This window comes from Pelodiscus sinensis, chromosome 3, assembly GCF_049634645.1.
Source record: "Pelodiscus sinensis isolate JC-2024 chromosome 3, ASM4963464v1, whole genome shotgun sequence".
Lineage (NCBI taxonomy): Eukaryota > Metazoa > Chordata > Testudines > Trionychidae > Pelodiscus > Pelodiscus sinensis.
Genome location: NC_134713.1, coordinates 60,689,835 through 60,708,645, shown reverse-complemented (window position 1 = coordinate 60,708,645; position 18,811 = coordinate 60,689,835). Strand labels below are relative to the sequence as shown.

Below are 18,811 nucleotides of genomic sequence, written 5' to 3'. Positions count from 1 at the left end.
TTAATGATTCTGATCATATTTCTGTGACTATAAAGGTAAGAAAAAGAAGATCAGATTTTATTTTGGTGACTCAAACTTTAAAAGATCTCCAAGTGGCTGTCTTGTTACAGACCAATTCGAGAAGCCAAATGCACAGAAAAGGGTTGGAATTACAATTCATCTACAAATTTAATTCTCACACCTATGGCCTCAATCGAAATAATGGACGGCTGGGACGTTATCAACCAAACAAACCATGAAGGTGCCAACAGCTCTTTGTCTGTGTAGATTCTTGTGTTAGTACTCTTCTTCTCTAATAGCTATCCTATGATTCTTATCGGCTTCTTTTAACCATCACATTTTAAGATGCTTATAGATTACCAGTTTTGCCTGTTTGGTTTTCCATTTGATATTTACATACCCTCTGCTTCTTGTTTCCCGCCTCCTTCCATTTTTTTCCTTCCCTGCCTCTCTGTTCTCCCCTATTTATTTTGGGTCTGGACATCCTAAACTCAAAACTCCAGTCATCTGAAAAAGTGAGCTGTGCCCATGAAAGCTCATCATACCATCTACATGTTTTGTTAGTCTATAAAGTGCTACCAGACTATTTGTTGTTTTTTAAGTTTATCGAATACACTTGTTAGACGTTGGCATGCTATATTAATTAATACAGGTGGAAGCATTAGGGTCACTGAGATTTTAGCTCATACCTAAAGACCTGATTTTAATCAGTTTGATTTTAAATGTTCATTTTGTTTCATTGTCTTGAGTATTGGAAGACAACAGATCATCTTTCTTTCCTGGGCCCTCAAAAAATGGGAGATATTGTAATTTGTAAAGAATAATTCATGCTTTGCAAGTATTTCGATTCAGCAGTTTTTCAAGTTACTCCTGAATTTTTTTGAATAATGATTTATTATGAATGCTTATGTGTCCAGACTCCACTCGTTCAGAGTCCTCCGACCTGTGCTCGTGCCATTTGTCGCCTCTTTGTGAGTGGGGAGAAAGGGGGATGGGGCAGGCCACAGGAACCAGTGCAGAACCCACCATGAGGTGGAAGGGGGAGGAAGAGATGCCCACAAGTTCCCTTCATAATCTCCATTTATATATTCATCCTCTTCTAATTAAACCTGCCTTTCCTCGACCACCAGCATTCAAATTAAATAAATTATGGTTACTATTTTTATTGCAGATATACAGTATTTCAGCAACATTATGGATTAAATAGGCTTTGGCTGGCTAAGCTGGGAACCTAACTACCATTTATAACATTGTTTCCATGAGAAATTGCATTCCGTGTTCCAAACAACTGACTTACAAACTTTTGGAACACAACTCATTCATAAGTTGGGTACTTCCAGTATAGCTATATATTGTGGAATGTATCAAGATAAATTTTCTTTTCAGCATAAAATAACTGGATTATACGAGGGATGCTCCCACATACGCTTCACCCTGGTTAAATTTAGTCCTTCAGTAAGCAGATGTCAATTAAGTTACCTTATAATCAAGTCATATAAAGCTGAACTAGCATGTGACTGTGTGTATATTCCTTTGTGTTTAAAACCCTTTATACAAAACACTTAAACTGCAACAGCTTTTGAGAGATTAAAAATGATATGCAGCATGGAACACTGGGTCAAAGAAGTTATTTCCAAAAGCAAGTAGTTTCTACCACTCCTAATCTTATATAAACTTTGACAGACCCAAACCAACGGGCAACAGTAGTTTGACATAAGGTAAATATATTGACCACTAGGGATGTTAAATTTTGATTAACCAACTAATCGAGTAGTTGATGGAATTTTCATCCACTACTCAATTAGTCGATGGAAGGCAGAGCGGACACGCTCACTATCCTGCTGCACTTCTCCCTTAGAAGTGTAAAAGAGCAGTCCACTGCTTCAGTCCCTGCTCCCGCGCCTCTCCCTTTGAAATATACAAGGCCTGCCTGTGGCTCTTGTATATTTCAAAGAGAAAGGTGCAGCAGTAGAGACCCCTCTGCCTCCCCTGTTCCCCACGGAGACTGTGCTGAGGAGAACTGTCTTTTACTCCCCCTCTCCCCTGCTTCCTTCCTCTCTCTAATAGACTAGTCGAGTGACTACTCATTTATCCAATAAGCTTCTGCTTATCAGATAGCTGACTACTCAACTAGTCGCTTACATCCTGACTAGCCACTGGATGAAGAGTTTTCTGCAGTGCTTTTTTTGCTTAACAACTTTGAACCTGGAGTACCGTCACCTTTTTTCTTAAAAAAACCCACTGGTTTTCTGTTCTCAGAGTGACCAGGGGAGGGGCTGCTGCAGTGCCATCAGGAAGATCCTGGAGACAATTAAGAGCGTGCCAGAAACAAGAGAGAAACAGGCTAATCAGAACAGCCACAGTCCACTAAAGATCTGCTGAGGCTAGTTTAAAACCCAATGATATAGGAGTAATTGCAAATACACAAATTTCTCTTCATCATCATCATCAACCATGGGCTTGACGCTCATTGGTGTACGATGCCTCCCTTGCTATTTCCTTCCATCTTTCCCTGTCCAGTGAGGAGTGGCTCTTGGTGAAATTGAACTGTGTTCACTAGCAGAACACGTAAGTTCATGGACAAAAGAGCATATAAGTACTTAGCTTTCTGATAACAAACCTTCACTAAGAAAGGTCTGCCATTTTAAGCTGATATGGCAGTTGCTATTAAAAAGTAATATGAGACACAGTTTGAAGTGCCCATACATCACTAGGCAAACAATTAAAATCAAATCAGCATGGACTAATAGTCAACAATCTTGGAGCACAACACATCTTGTTGGCTAACAGCTAATACCTTGAGATAGCGAACAACTTAATAAAAAAAAACTTCACCATATGTGTAATACTGTGCATATGCTTAAACAATTTTGTGTATTGGAACCCAAATCTTGAATGTGTTTTTGTAACTGTTTCCCATCCTCCCTCCATACACTATAATTTTCAGAACACTTTTAACAAGGTATCATTCACTTCCAGTATTCTTACCTGATCAAAGAGATCTGTACCATCTGTTCCCGCTGCTTTCATTAGCTCATCCTCACCACCTGGGTGATACTCCATATATGGAGTGACATTATACACCAGCCCTGGATCAAAAAATGGATGTATAAATTACAGCAAATAATTCTCCAATTAAAAGCGTGCTTTATAAAACTGCTTTCTCCAAATACGTTCAAGTATTTCAATGTTCTTTAGTCATGGGGAAACAGCAGCAATATTGGCTAAAAAATATTAAATATGACTGCACTATACTTTAATGCTCCAGTAAGACAAAAATAAACAAGAACGTTACAAGAAGCAGATTAGAAAAATCTATATCCCTATACGTCACACAACAGCTATTTTATTTTATTTAAAGGAGCAATAATATTAGCCTAAAAATCCAGTCCTGTTTAAGGTTAGTCAACCTTGTAAACAACCCTGATAAAAACCCTAAGAACCCTGCTACCCCGCTGCCTTCCACGGAGACAGTGCTAGGGGGAAATGGGCTTTTAAACCGGCTCTCCCCAGGACCAGTTCCTGTTCTCCCCGGGGAGGGGAGAGTGACTAGTTGAGGGACTAGTCAACTATCTGATAAGCTTTTGCTTATCGAATAGTCGACTAGTCGCTTACATCCCTAATTAGGTCCTATCAACATTCTAGTCACTCCCTGCTAAGACACCAGAGCTGTTAAAATACAGATCCTCCCAACAAGCATTTTTTCTACTCCTTGTCCTCAAAAACTGAACCACTTTAGCCCAAGTTTAGTTCCAACATTTACACCTGAAGATTACAGCTTGAGAAAGTTTAACTGATCTGAAAATGACCCTTTAGTACAGAAGTGAATTCTTTATTCTGCTACCTCTCCATCAGAAGGGGGACAGGGTGAGGCAGGGAGGAGCCAATATGCCTTGGGAGCCAGTTTTTAAGCTGGCTCTTCATTTGTGCTGGCTCTGCAGAACTGCCTGCCCCCTCCTTTGCTGCCTTCCACAGAGGCAGCAAGGAGAAATGGCCTGGGCTCACTGCTGACAGAGGCTGCACTGTGGGATGCAAACTGCCTCCCCTCACAGACCAACTCCTGCTTGCCACCCTGCGATGCTGCCTCTGATATAGAGGCAGCTGTACAGGGTGGCAGGAGGTTCCCCAGGAGCACACTTGCTGCAAGCCCTGCCCCCGGGGCCCATTAAATAATCGTGTAACAGCTAAGATTTAGTATTGTTACATGATTATTAAATTAAATTATATCCAATGTCCTTAGTTTTTACTACTAATTTTGGTGGCAATAGGTCAGACGTCTACATACTGTAGATGCTTCTTGCATAAAATAAAGAAAAACAGAATGCTGCCTATGCATAGTCTGATAAAGTTATAAATTCAATAAAAAAGCTTAAGACAACTGATACGTATGGATGAAAAAGGAAAATGCTGCAAATACACCTTGACATTTCCTAGTTTGTAAGATTATTCTTCTGCTGAATTTGCTAACTACACCATCTTGTGTGCAGAAGTGATTACTGCATACGAGGAGACTATTTTGTTAGTGAAAACCCAGATTATTAGGGCACCATTATTATGAGCTAAATGCTACTGCTACATGCATTATGACAACCTCCAGTTTGACTACCCTCATTCAATCTCTTATCTGTCTTCTACCAGACTCTGCAAATGCATGTCCAACTTGCATCTCAATCTATATCAGTCATGTCTGCCTTTCTTCACAATCCATCTGCTCTGACTATTCCAGTACTGTCATAACCAAGTTTCTCAACTTCCCTCCTCCACTGATACCTTGCCCTGATCCCCAACACACACTCCTTCCCCAAATCTATTTAGCATTCTTCTTCTTCAGTATCAAGTCTGTGCTTTTTCTGCCCTCTCAAAGCCCTTCACATTTTGCCATAGCCTCCATCTGTAATCATATCTTCATCCCACTCCCTCTGCTCTTTCCAGGCCTCCATTTCGGTGTCCTATCAAAATATTCTTCATTCTATTTTCTGCCATCACTTATGTTTGGTATGGTCCCTTCTTATGCACATAAGTCTAATCCAAGGCCTACAGAATGAAAGCAAAAGATTCCCATTGACTTCAATGGGCTTTGATTAGGCCCCAAATGACCAAGCATGAAAAACTCAAAATAACTGTAGGAGACATACAGTGTTAGTACAGGTTGCACCTCCCTAATCCGGGATTCTACCGGACCACGGGTGTTGCTGGATGGGGAGAGGGAAGGGCTTCTGACTCTTGGAAGGCCAAGGGCTCCCAGCTTCAGCCCTACAGCTCCATTCCCAGGTTCAGCACCAATGCTCAGGGTTTGAGTTATGGAAGATGGGATGCTGATTTCAGTCCCAGCACTCACACTTTCCCCCCACCTCCCACCATGGCTAATGCCCTGAGCCTTAGTTTATCTCCCCAGCTGAAACCAGGAGCGGCAACAAAGAAGTCTGAAAAATTAAGAGAAATGCTTTATTTTTTTTAAAAAAACCTTTTGAGCATAAAGAATAGGTGGAATTGAAGGAGGCAATTATGGTTAAGGTGAATAAAGAAGCAGTGTAATAGAGTTCTGTAAAAATGAGAACCATAAAGGATATTTTGGAGAGGCAAAGCCAGAATGTAGAGAAACTCTCAGAGTAGCTGGAAAGAAAGATTTTGCAGTTGTGCTTTGGACTGACTACAGGAAGATGAAGCAAAATGCAGGACAATGTAGCACTTTAAAGACTAACAAGATGGTTTATTAGATGATGAGCTTTCGTGGGCCAGACCCACTTCCTCAGATCAAATAGTGGAAGAAAGTAGTCACAACCATATATACCAAAGGATACAATTAAAAAAATGAACACATATGAAAAGGACAAATCACATTTCAGAACAGGAGGGGGATGCTTCCAGCTCCCATCCAGAATACACCACACGATCCATCGTCTATAGCCAAGCCCTTCGATACAACCGCATCTGCTCTAATCCCACTGACAGAGACCAGAAGCTTCAGGATCTCTACCAAGCATTTATAAATCTCAACTGCCCACCCAGAGAAATAAAAAAGCAAATTGAAAGAGCCAGACGAATACCTAGAAACCATCTACTTCAAGACAGACCCAAGAAAACCAACAATAGAACACCACTTGTCATCACCTACCACCCCCAACTTAAACCTGTCCAACACATTATCAATAAACTACAGCCTATACTGGAACAGGATACCATACTCCAAGAGGCTCTGGGAGACAGACCCATAGTCTCCTATAGACAACCACCTAACCTCAAGATGATTCTTACCAACAACCACAGGACATACCACACTAATACCAACCCTGGTACCTTCCCTTGCAACAAACCCCGTTGCCAGCTTTGTCCACATATTCATTCTGCTGATACCATTATTGGACCTAACCAAGTGAGTTATAAGATCAAGAACACATATTCCTGCGCATCCAGAAATATAATTTATGCTATTATGTGCCGAAAGTGTCCGTCTGCTATGTACATTGGACAAACATCTCAGACACTTCGCCAAAGGATTAATGCCCACAAAACAGATATCAGACAAGATCACAAAGGAAAAACAATTTCTTGCCATTTTAACCAGAAAGGGCACTCTCTCAATGACTTAACCACCTGCATTCTGCTACAAAGACCTTTTACATCTGCACTTGAAAGGGAATCCTCTGAACTGTCATTCATATTAAAATTCGACACTCTCCGGGAAGGAATGAATAAATACTCAAACTATCTTACCCATTACCAAGATAGCTTCCCCAATTATCACTTCTAATACCATTAGCTCACAGACATCCCACTCTCCCTACCTCTAATATCATCAATTCACAGACACTTACCTTCCTTCCTCCCCCCTCCCCCGCATCCCCCTCCTGTTCTGAAATGTGATTTGTCCTTTTCATATGTGTTCATTTTTTTTAATTGTATCCTTTGGTATATATGGTTGTGACTATTTTCTTCCACTATTTGATCTGAGGAAGTGGGTCTAACCCACGAAAGCTCATCATCTAATAAACCATCTTGTTAGTCTTTAAAGTGCTACATTGTCCTGCATTTTGCTTCAGCTACCCCAGACTAACACGGCTACATTTCTATCACTATTCTACAGGAAGATGATACTCTTTCTGGAAGAAGAATGAGATGCAAGAGATACCATAGTAATCAAGTTTCCTTTTAACTAGTCTACCACTGTGCTTTTGCAAGTACGTCCTAGATCAAGTTGTGAGGTTATTGAATTCTCACATGAACATACAAAACATTGTTGCAACCACTGTTACATGTTTGCACCAAATCTTGTACAAAATGGGCTAAGTGGGGTGTCTATTGAAAGATGCTGTAGAAGTGATGAGCGAGAATAAAAATATGGAGGAACCTCTAGGGCCCTTTTTATAACCTTTCCCATGTTGGCGGAATTCTATTGTTCTCACTGTGTGAAAGTAACTCCCAAAATGGAGTTTGTCACATGAGCAAGCCACCTGTTCATACATGACTCAGTCCTTTTTTTGGCAGCAGCCATTGCTTACATGCTCGTCTGTAGTAGGGATGTATGCGAGTAGTCAACTAAGCGATAAGCCTGGGATTATTGATTAAGTCAACTACTCGCATTTCCCTGCCCCTCCGTTGCTGCCTTTGTATCAATCTCCATGGTGCCACCTACCTCCCACCCCCGCGCTGCTGTCTCTACCAGAAGCAGCAGCATGGGAGTAGAGGAAGCAGCGCGGGAAGGTGCCAGGGGAAGCTGCCACAAAGTAGCCTCTACCTGCGGCAGGTCTGGGCCAACCACAGACAGAGGCTGCTCCAGCAGAATCCCTGTGCCATGGCGTCCCGGACCAGCCACAGACAGAGGCTGCTCCAGCAGCAGCCCCCTACCCTTCATGGCTGGGGTGGTTGCAGGCAGAGGCTATTCTGGCCCCGGCAGGCAACCCTGCTCATTTCCAGCTTGCGCCGTGTCCAGGACGTATCCCTGGTGCAGCTCTGCAGTTTAAATGTACCAAAAGAGGTTTGGCCTGGTTCTTAGTACACTTAAACTGCAGAGCCACACTGTGGCCAGAACTGAGCCAGGCTGCTTTCCCCTGTCGACTAATCAAGTAGTCAATAAAAATTTTATCAACTACTTGATTAGTAAATTAACCGTATTTTTACACCCTTCAAAACAAAGTTTGTCAAATGTGGATTGGAACCACTTGAGGTGCATTGTCAGGAAAGTGCTGATAATGACTTGACTAGCAACCTTTTACAATATGTGGGCAAAGCCTGTTGATAATATACCAGAAGCAAACATCTGAAATACAAGTATAGAGCCAATTCTCATAACTTCAAATGCAAAAATGACACACGCATAAAAATAGCATAAAGAGAATCAGCAAATCCTAAGCTTTCGATAGACACCTCACTTGGCCCACTTTGTACAATATTTGGTGCAAACATATAACAGTGATTGCAACATTTTGCATGCTCACATTAGAATTCAATAACATCACACAAGTGCGTGGCAGTAAATGTTGTATTTTGTTCCAAACCAACTTCTGAATGGCATGTTCTCCATTCAGTGTACATCAAAACCACTATTTAAAAGAGTCAACTAATTTGCTATTGTGACATGGCACTTTCCCCCCCTTTTCTCAAGGAATTAGTACTTTACCTCAGGACAATTCCAATCTCTTCTAGTCCAGAAAGTAAGGGGCCATTATTATAAAGACACTGCTGTCCCACCTTAAACAGACAAGTTTATGAAGACTGAGGTCTATAAAGAATTACTAACCTGGTCTGCAAAATTATCCAATGCCACTGCGGGAGGGAGTGTTAAGAAGAGAAATACAAACTTACATGCTCAATATGCTATTCTCAACTAATTTCTCAACTAATATAAACTTAAAAAACAACAAATAGTCTGGTAGCACTTTAAAGACTAACAAAACACTTCTGAAGATGAAAGCTCATGATACCATCTACATGTTTTGTTAGTCTGTACAGGATAAACTTAAAAAAAAAATAGTCTGATAGCACTTTGAAGACTAACAAAACATGTAGATGGTATCATGAGCTTTTGTCTTCAGAAGTGTTTTGTTAGCCTTTAAAGTGCTACCAGACTATTTGTTGTTTACGTTTATCCTGTGCAGACTAACTCGGCTACCCCCTGAAGCTTTTCAACTAATATAAATATGACAGGACTAAAATACTCAGGTGTGAGTGTTCTAGACTAGGGAAGTGAGTGTAAAATACAAAACACCCATCAAGTGAGGTATGTCAAAACAGTTCCAAACACTCCAACATGCAAGGGATCAGCTGACCTCAGAAGGAACATGGTTCCACTTCTCCCTGCAACCATATGCTAAATCTCACTAAAAAATTATAGCAAGGAAATATCTGACCATATTCCGTCAAGAGCGTGAAAGGCTTTATATTAGGGATAATGGCTATCCGGTTAACTGATAAACTCCTGACAGGCTGGCTCAGTCCCAGCCAGCCCGTCTGACTTTTAAATGAAGAGCACACAGAGGAGCCACCAGCCACCTCGCGCTGTGGCTTCTGCTAGAGAGGCAGCAGTGAGAGGCAGCAGGCGGAAGCCAATCCATGAGGGGAGCCAGTGTAAAAACAGACTTCCACCTGCTGCCCCACGGTGGTGCTCTGGCCCAAGCTCCCTGAAGAGATAGGCTGTGCCATCATCCCAGGGAGCAAATTCTGTCTGCAGCAAGCCCAGCATCCCATGAAGCAGTCTCTGTCTGCAGGGAGTTCAGGACCCTCGCAGATGGGGGATGCTGCCGCCCAGCACTGCTTCCTCTGCTACAGCCTGTTTCTAAACCAGCTCCCCCTACCACCCATGATATTGCCTCTGCTACAGAGGCAGCAGTGTGAGGTGGCAGGGGGCTTCCTGGGAATGGGAGCACATTGGCTGCCAGCCCTGCCCCCTGAGGGAGCACTAAGTAACCACGATTATTAATATAACTGATTTCCAACACCCCTACTTTATATTTTCACTAGAAGATTTATCCAGCATTGCCTGGGTCCTTAACACAATTTTTGTTTTTTGCAAAATAAAATGGATCATTGCTCTGGAGTGGGGATGGGGATGAAGAGCTCAGTATGCAGGCTACACCGGGGGAGAGAGAGGACTATCCTAGTCATCTCCCACCACAGTAGCTTGGGGCCAGGTGAGAAGCACCTTGCTATAGTTACTGCTGCTCCAGCAGGCTCACCTGAGGAAGAGGGGGGGGGGGGGGAGAGATATCCCCCAGCTGGGATAAGTCTAGGTTAGGCTGAATGGGGCCACATAAGGACAACCTGTCCCAGAGTAGCAGCAGTTGTGAGGCAGCTCTGGTTTTGGGTGCCATGGATGGGGGAGGAGGCGGAAGGCAACCCTTCCTCTGGCCCCAGCATGGAGCAGCAGGGTACCATAGGGGGACAGGTGAGGCGCTCCCTCTTCAAACCCCAGCACAGAGCTGCCATGGCCAGGAGGGTGAGGCACTCCGTCCTACGGCCCCTGCACAGAGCTGCCACAGCTGGAGGGTAGGCACAGCCCCCGCTGGCCCAGCACAGAGCTGCTGTGGTAGCTCTATGCTGGGGCCAGCAGGCAGAGATGGCTCTCTGCATACCTGCCCTAAGCCCATGCACTCCCATAACCTGCACTAAGCCCTTTGTCAACATTTGCTCAGTTATGTGAGTTTTGAAGACTACTTGATTGTCTCTTTTCTTTTTGGTTTTATGAGAAGTAAACCACTACCCTTCAAATGGGCACAGCGGGGGGGGGGGGGGGGGGAGAAGTGTATATTTCCTGCCTGGGGCAGATTCAGGTTCTTCTGTGCTCCACAGCGAGAGTGAGGAATACAGCAAACTGTGCACTTTCCCCTCTCTCCCTAATGAAGCGAAACAGCCAGCAATGTCCCCGTATGAATCAGAGGAGGGGAGTCACTTCAGCTCCCCCTCCCTAAAGGATGCCTGGGGGGGATGGGAGTCTCAGAGTTGGAGCTGTCCCAGGTGGTGGGGGTGCACCCCCAGCCAGTTTAGACAACAGAATTTTATCATGCAATAATGTCTTGTGTAATGTAGCTTAATGACAGAATAAACAGAGGTAGCGTAATAGTTAATGTGAAAATAAATGCTAAGCAAACTAACTTTGTAAGCTCCCCCCCTTGGTTAGCGGAGAGGAACAGACTTTTAGATACAGATACATCAGGCAGACTGCTCATGTCTGTATCTGATGTCAAGGCAGAAAGAGATCAGAAGGATCCTTGTGATTCAGCATGATCACACTGTGGCTCTTAGGAATAATTAAAATACAGGTTGTGTTACAAAGAAAATATGATAAAATATTAAAAGTTTGTACTAACAGAAGTAGAATTAGGTTGTATGCCTTAGGCAATTATACCTCTTGCCTATGTGAAATAATTATGTATTTCTGTAGGGGAGTGAATGAATGAGGACTATGAGACGACGTCTACATTGCGCTCTCTTGTGCGAGAAAATATGCAAATGAGGTGCCGCTTTTGCACAAGAGCTGTTCTGTCGCTTATATTCATCACCGTGCCTAATTTGCATATCTTCTTGCACAAGAAAGTGCAATGTAGACATAGCATGAGTGTTTAAAGAGAGATAAAGACTTGAACGCTACCTCAGCATCCAGATGGCCAAAGGAAGGGCTGGACTCAGAGGTTCCAAGACACTATCAAACAGGCCATTGGTAAAAGGAGACTGGTGCAGGACTGACAGATAGTTCTTGAAGTTAAGAGCAAGAACTCCTTAACCAAGACAGATAAAGCAGCCTTAAATCAATACCAGGAAAGATGCAGCAACATCCTGATATCAGATGGCAATGAAAAACAACTTCCAGATAAACAGATGTTACATGAACTGATGGTGACTGATTAAGAACTGACAGAGCAAAATGTATAGACGTGAATGAACAAGAGTCCGATAAAGGATGGGGTGTCTTGCATGAAACTTGGGTCTTGTCAAGCTTGGAGCATCAGCCTGGACCGAAAGAAGACCTACTCCTCTTCCCCTTGCAATTAACACTCCCGGTCAGTGAGTTAATGTGACCAAAAGACTGGTAACTATAAACAACCAGACAGGATGCGTGTGTGAGTATGTTTAAATACGTGGGTATAATAGACTATGTGCATATCCCAGAATGATGTTACATTACCAATGAATGTGGTGTTTTACCTTATCACCCTGAAAAAGATCCAGGGTAATTCTTTCAAGTGTAACACCAGTCCCTTTCACCTGCCTGGTGATTCTGTCTCTCTTCTGTATGTTTCTTAAAAAAAACACCAAAACAATCCCATTCCAGGCACATCCCATTTTCCTGGCACAACCAAATCCTGACCTTGCTTTAGGTTATGATAAGAGGAAGCTGTATACCAAATTTACCATTTAGAAGGAGTTCTTGAATAGACAGAAACACTCTCAAATATATAAGTAGCTGTGCACAAAGCATTCTAATACTACTGTTCAAGGTAGTACTACTGTATTCGAGTACATGGATAACCGATGAGCTTGGGCTCATCAGTTAACCCTCTCCATTACACACAGTCCTACCCCCGCTGCCTCTGTATCAGTGGGAGCCGGTGCACATGGGGAGCCAGCTCTCACATAAATGCTTCCCCCACAGCTGCCACCCACAGAGGAGGCTCCCAGTGCATACTGGCTCCCACAGAGTCACCAGCTTCCCCCACATACACCCACTGCTGCATTCCAGAGGCAGCAGCATGGGCTGACAGGTGGGAAAAGGGAGCCAGTATTGCACAGGGAGCTCAAGCCACTTTCTCCCCCCACCCCTACTGCTGCCTCCCACAGAGGCAGCAGCGAAATGGGCGGGGGGAAGCTTAAAAGCTATCTCCCCACAAACACTGGCTTGTGTGGAGCTGCCTCTTTGCTTTCCTCCCTGCAGCCTCTTAAAAGCCACCCACTCCTCCCTGCATGTAAACATGAATCCACTAAAAGTTTTTAGAGGGTACACGTTTACAAAAATAAACACATTTTAACATCCCTAATTCAAGCTTCACATCTCTTCTGACCTTAGCTGTGCAACAGCCATCAGCTCTGTAAGAAGCAATTTACATGGTTCAAAATTTCAAAGTCACAATTGAGAACACGGGAATTTACCAACGGTGCAGTTCTCAATTTGGAGGCCCCTTTTTAATGTCATCTGTTGCAGAAAAATCTAATGGAATTGGGAGTTGGTGGGCAAAGAGAGAATGAAGTAAATGGGTATCCTTGTAATTTGTGCACGAACAAGCACAAATTATGCATGTGCATTTTTGTGTGAATAACCCACCTCTTATACATATCCAGCAATCATCTTTTTTATTGTGTTTTGCAAGCTCCTCTTCACTCACTTCAATTAATCTTCCTTTCAATCCCGTTAAATCTTTTCCACTTTTAGTTAGTCGAATCCAGTCCATAAGACTTCTGCCTGGTTTTAAAGGAACCTAAAAAGTAAGATGTATGCTAACATTTTCAAATGTTAAAGGAAAAGTGAGACAACGTGGGTAAGGTAATACCTTTTATTGGAAAAGTGCACATTCAAAGGACTACCGTGTTTGTTTTTGCAAGAAGTATATGCAGTGGCACAAGAACACTCAATAGTGGGGATGCTGAAAGCCAGCCTCTTACCCCAGTCTGCTCTCCCATTCCAAGCTGTGGGGACAGGCCCAGAGCCAGAAACAGAGGCCCAAAATCAGCAGCCAAGAGGGCAGCAGCATAGGGATCTTGGGCACCAGGCTGGTGATGCAGGAGTGCAGTCCCAGCTAAAGCCTATTGGTACTGGAGCAGCCCTCACACCGAGTTCTCACACCTATGAGGATATGGATAAAGCAAACGTAATCCTGTTTGTTTTCTCTGCTGCCATAAGAAACCCATGGATCAAAGCAAGAATACTTGGGACAGCTACCTGCTCACTCTAGGCAAGTGGCATTCTCCATTCTCTCCATGCCCTTTCAATCTTTACCCATCTAGTAACATAAGTATCTACTGGTGGATATTTGTCCAACATTTTATAGCATGTACATGGAGAAACACAACATGCAAATTTTGATTTAATAAAGATAACTAACAAATATGGGTTATGGTTAACACCAGAATTGCCAGATTTACAATCTTTATAGTCCTCTATTGGATCTCTGACAGTTTCCAACCCGAGATGGTTCAAAGGATTGTATAAGTACCTTGAAACGGGCAATTATAAAATAGTCATCACACATGCCCTCCTTACCTTAGGCCCTGACATATAAAGAGCTAGGGATGTAATAGTGTATAAGCAAAAGCTAATAGGTTAATGCGATAGACTATAGGGATGTAAGCAATTAGTCAGCTACACGATAAACAGAAGCTTATCGACAGTCAAGTAATCACTCAATTAGTTTTATTTATTTGTTTAAAATATTTTAGCCTGCCTCTCTATTTGAAATATTTGAGGTGGTTTACAACAAATTTTAAAACACAATATAAATATATATACAAATTTAAAATACAAGACCCCAGAAGGACATAAAACCTCTAAAAGCATCTCAAGAGAAGGAACACACACATACTCAAACACCAATAAAAGCACAAGTAAACAGGGTGGCTTTAGCCTGATGCCAAAACAAAGCTGATGTTGGCGCCACGCAAATATCCTGAGGAAGAGAAATCCACAGCCTGGGAGCAAAAGCAGAGAAGGCCATGCTCCGCGTAGATGTTAATCTTATCTCCATAAGTGGGGGAACATTGTGCAGAACCTCCCTAGCTGACCTCAATCCCCGGGAAAGTTCATATGGGAGAAGACTGTCCTTCAGATACCCCAGACTCAACCCGTTTAGGGCTTTATAGGTCATAACCAAGACCTTAAATTGTGCCCGGAAACATACTGGAAGCTAGTGCAGCTGCCGGAGCACTGTCATAACATGACCCGTATAACAAGTATTAGATAAAATTCACGCAGCCACATTCTGGGCCAGTTGAAGTTTCCAAAGGCTTTTTAGAGGCAGTCCCATATTAAGCACATTACAGTAATCCAGTCAGGATGTTGCTTCCTCCACACCTTGATGCCTATCAGAGAAAGGGAGCAAAGGGGGGAGGAGGGAAGAGCATGAGCCGGTGCTGGGGGGAGCTGTCTTAAAAGCCAGTCCCCCCTCAACACTGTCTCCGCAGGGGAGACAGAGGCATCCCTACTGCTACGCCTCTCTTTGAAATGTACAAGATCCCTGCAGGCCTCTCCCTCTGAAATGTACAAGTGCTGCTGCAGCTCTTGTACATTTCAAAGAGAGAGGCACACTGTGGCCCCAATGCTGCATGTTTCCCTCTGAAATGTACAAGAGTCACCAGCGGTTTGTGTACATTTCAAAGGGAGAGGTGCAGGAGCAGGGACCTAAGCAGTCCCCCTGCTCCTCTTCCTTTGAAATGTACAAGAGGCGCAGGCCACTCTTGTCTATTTCAAAGGGAGTGGCACAGCAGGATAGCGAGCGCCCCCTTATCAACTCATCAAGTAGTCGATGGAAACTGCATCAAGTACTCAATTAGTTGATTAATTGAAATTTAATGTCCCTAATAGACTCACAATCCTCCTCCCCCACCAATTTTTTTAGCAGGCTGGCCAATAGAGCAGTGCAGTTCTAGCTCGCACCGGATCCAAGAGCTCAGCCCCTTTCCCCAGACATGGGCTGCTGCCACCCTACAATGCCACCTCTGTATCAGAGGCATCAGCATGGGGCAGCAAGCAGCCAGTCTGTGGCGGAGAAGTGGGGGTGGAAGAGAGCTGGGTTTTAGACTGGCTCCCCTCATGGACCAGCTCCCACCTGGCACCCCACACTGCCCCTGATAGAGGCAGCAGCACGGAATGGCAGGGGGCTCATTGGGAGTGATGCTGGAGCCCCCAGAGACTATAAGGGATTATGGAGGGGGTCACGGTATCACAAAGCTTGAGAACCCCTCAAGTAACCAATAAGAATTGATGCGGGGTACAGATAACAGCTGGAGGATTCTCTGCATCTTGGTCTTCAAAGTATTTGAAGGTTTCAATATCTGAGATATAGGTGAGAGGATCATTCTAGGAGGGGTGGGCGAGATTTTGTGGCCTGCACTGTGCAGGGGGTCAGACTAGATGATCATAATGGTCCCTTCTGACCTTAAAGTCTATGAGTCTATGAGGTTAATCAACTATTGAATGATCCCCTCTTTAACCCTCCTATAAAGAGGAACACACTTTAACCTTATACCATTATTAAAAATGCAACAATGTACTTGTGGACTGTCTTTATTATATATAAAACGCCAACCCTGCTCTACTCATGCAGTTGGCGCCTGGTGGCAATGAGTCCGATAGACCAACTGTCCAGCCTTTCATGAAGCAGAGGTTTTCACTGATCATGCGCCCATCACTCCCGCTTTCCTTCGGGCACTTCTGGAGCTCTTCTCGCCCGCCCCGGCCAGTAACGTTGCACTACAGCACGGAAAGGACCCCGCGGGCTTTCCTCACCACACGCCAGTGAGCCGTGTGGCCAGGCGAGACGGGCCCGAGCCCCCGAGCGAGGCTGCGGGTGAAAATGCAGCCGGTTCCAACGCGAGACAGGGCGGCAGCCCGGGTTAGCAGCGCCGCCTGCCCACAGCTCCGGCGCCGCGTGGCTACTCCCTGCGGCCCCCCCGCCCGCAGACAAGGCCTGAGCGGGCACTGCCCCGGCTCCGCACAACGCACCCGACCGCGCAAGCTCTGCGGGCGGCAGCTCCTAGGCACAAGCGCCGCGCCCCGCCCCCCGGCCCGTACCTTGCTGCGCCCTCCCGCGCCTGCCCGCTGCTGGGAGCCGGGCGCGGGGAAGGCCTGCGCAGGGACGTTCAGCATCCTGCCCGGCTCCGCGGCAGCCAGGCGCTCTCACCCCTGTGCCGCTTCCGGGCTCAGCCTGCCCGCGAGGGGATTGCGCAGGCGCAGGGGGCGGGGCCTGGGAAACGCCAATGCAGCGCGCCGCCCTCAGGTAGGGCTGGAATCGCGCGACACAAACCCCGCCGGCCACACGGAGGGGGCGGGACTGAGCCGCCCCGCGAGATTCCCCCCCCCCCCCCTGTGCTGCGTCCCCTGAGCGCTGCGTCACGCGCCCCCCTCCGACGTTCGCCCTCCCCGGCCGCAACTCGCAGGTTCTAGTGACCGTTGCTGATGCGCTGGGGCTGGACCCACCCAACCGCCCCTTATGCCTGGGCTGGACGCGCCGTGTCCCCCACGCCGGGAGCGGCAGCAGGGTTGCTGTGTGGCTAATCACACAAACCCAGCCCCCCCCCCCCTGCGGGACTGGGCGGGGGGTTGTGGTGCGGGCGCTGGGCTACAGCCGGGTGGGGGGGGGGGGAGCCGTGCGCGAGGCACGGGCGGCAGCTGAGGGTGCTTCCTCCAGCAGTCAGAGGTGGCACCGCACGCGCTTTGGCTGTGCTGCCTGCCTCGCCCTGGCTGAGCGGCTGTGGCGGGGAGGAGCCAGGGAGGTCCAGCTCTGCCCTTCCTGAGCTTAGGGTGCTGCACTGCAGCTCCTGTTGGCTGCAGTTCCCAGCCAATGGTAGCTGCCAAATCAGTGCTTGGCACAGAGGCAGCAGACACAGACCCTTTGCTGATGCCAGGGGCTGTAAGGAAATGCCGGCCCCTTTCAGGAGTAGTGCAGGGCCCAAGAGAGAAAGCCTGCCTCACCCGGACACTTCTAGTGGCCTAAAATCTTCCAGCTTGACTTCAGTAACTTCTTGGAGAGAGCCCCTGATTGCAGAAGACTCGCAGCGAAACAGAGGGTTAACAACCCAAATACTTGGACTTGCTGCACCTTCCTTCACGTTACCTTTTTCGGTTACCTGTTTTGCCAGGATATCACCGACTCAGCCACAATTCTTAAAAAATAGACCCCAGAATCATTGCAGGCTAAATGTGGCCAATACTTCAGTTGGACATCATAGTGCTTCTCACCTGTCAGTGGAATGGACTATGGACATGGTCTCCAAAGTGTATTTTGGGGTTTCATGTATTACTGTTACCTGCACAAAATTCTCTGTCATTTACACACTTAAGGGACATGCACTCTCACCTATTCTTAGAACTTATGGGGAACGTATGGGACTTTTACAGGCGGGAGGTAGGGAGAACTCAGTGGTTTGAGCATTGTTCTAAACCTGTGGTTGTGAGGTCAGTCCTTGAAAGGGCCATTTAGGGATCAGGGGCAAATCTGTCAGGATGGTACTTGGTCCTTCCACGAGGACAGGACTGGACTTGATGAAGGTCCCTTCCAGTTCTATGAGATACGTATATCTCCATGTAGCCTTCTTAATATAGGCACCCAGCTTCACCCATTCCTAGAGCTCAAGCAAAACTTTTTCAATAGGCATCTACCCTCATCCTTATGCGGGCTCAGGTGTAGCCTTACACTCTACGGCTGTGTCTACATTGGTGCGATCTTGCGCAAAAGCAGCCACTTTTGTGCCAAAACTTGCGGTCTGTCTACACTGGCCACGAGTTCTTGCGCAAGAACACTGATGTTCTAATGTATGAAATTGGTGCTTCTTGAGCAAGAACTATGAAGCTCCCACCCAGGAATAAGCCCTCTTGCGCAACTATTCTTGCGCAAGAGGCCAGTGTAGACAGGCAACATGAATTTCTGGGGCAAGAAAGCCCTATGGTTAAAATGGCCATTAGAGCTTTCTTGCGCAAGAGAGCATCTACACTGGCACAGATGCTCTTGTGCAAAAGCACATCTCTTGCACAAAGGCATATGCCTCTTCCGCAAAAGAGTTCTTGTGCAAGATCATGCCAGTGTAGACGTAGACGTAGACGTAGGTTTGTGGGGTCTTTATGAAAGAGCCTTACACAGTAATATCCTTCTTAATCACTATGTAGTAACCA

At 45.5% G+C, this 18,811-nt stretch overlaps 1 protein-coding gene across 2 annotated transcripts in view; it reads right to left on the bottom strand.

Annotated features, from left to right (window-relative positions):
* CYB5R4 (cytochrome b5 reductase 4) overlaps nucleotides 1-16,851 on the bottom strand; it is an 84,791-nt gene extending 67,940 nt beyond the window's left edge. For both annotated transcript variants that reach the window (XM_075923822.1, XM_075923823.1), the window contains exons 1-3: nucleotides 16,715-16,851; nucleotides 13,253-13,406; nucleotides 2,989-3,089 (exon numbers count right to left, since the gene is read on the bottom strand). In XM_075923822.1, coding sequence (XP_075779937.1) covers nucleotides 2,989-3,089; nucleotides 13,253-13,406; nucleotides 16,715-16,789 — 330 coding nt within the window. In that variant the 5' untranslated portion in view covers nucleotides 16,790-16,851. The remainder of the gene's footprint in view (nucleotides 1-2,988; nucleotides 3,090-13,252; nucleotides 13,407-16,714) is intronic.
* Between the last annotated feature and the right edge of the window lie 1,960 nt (nucleotides 16,852-18,811).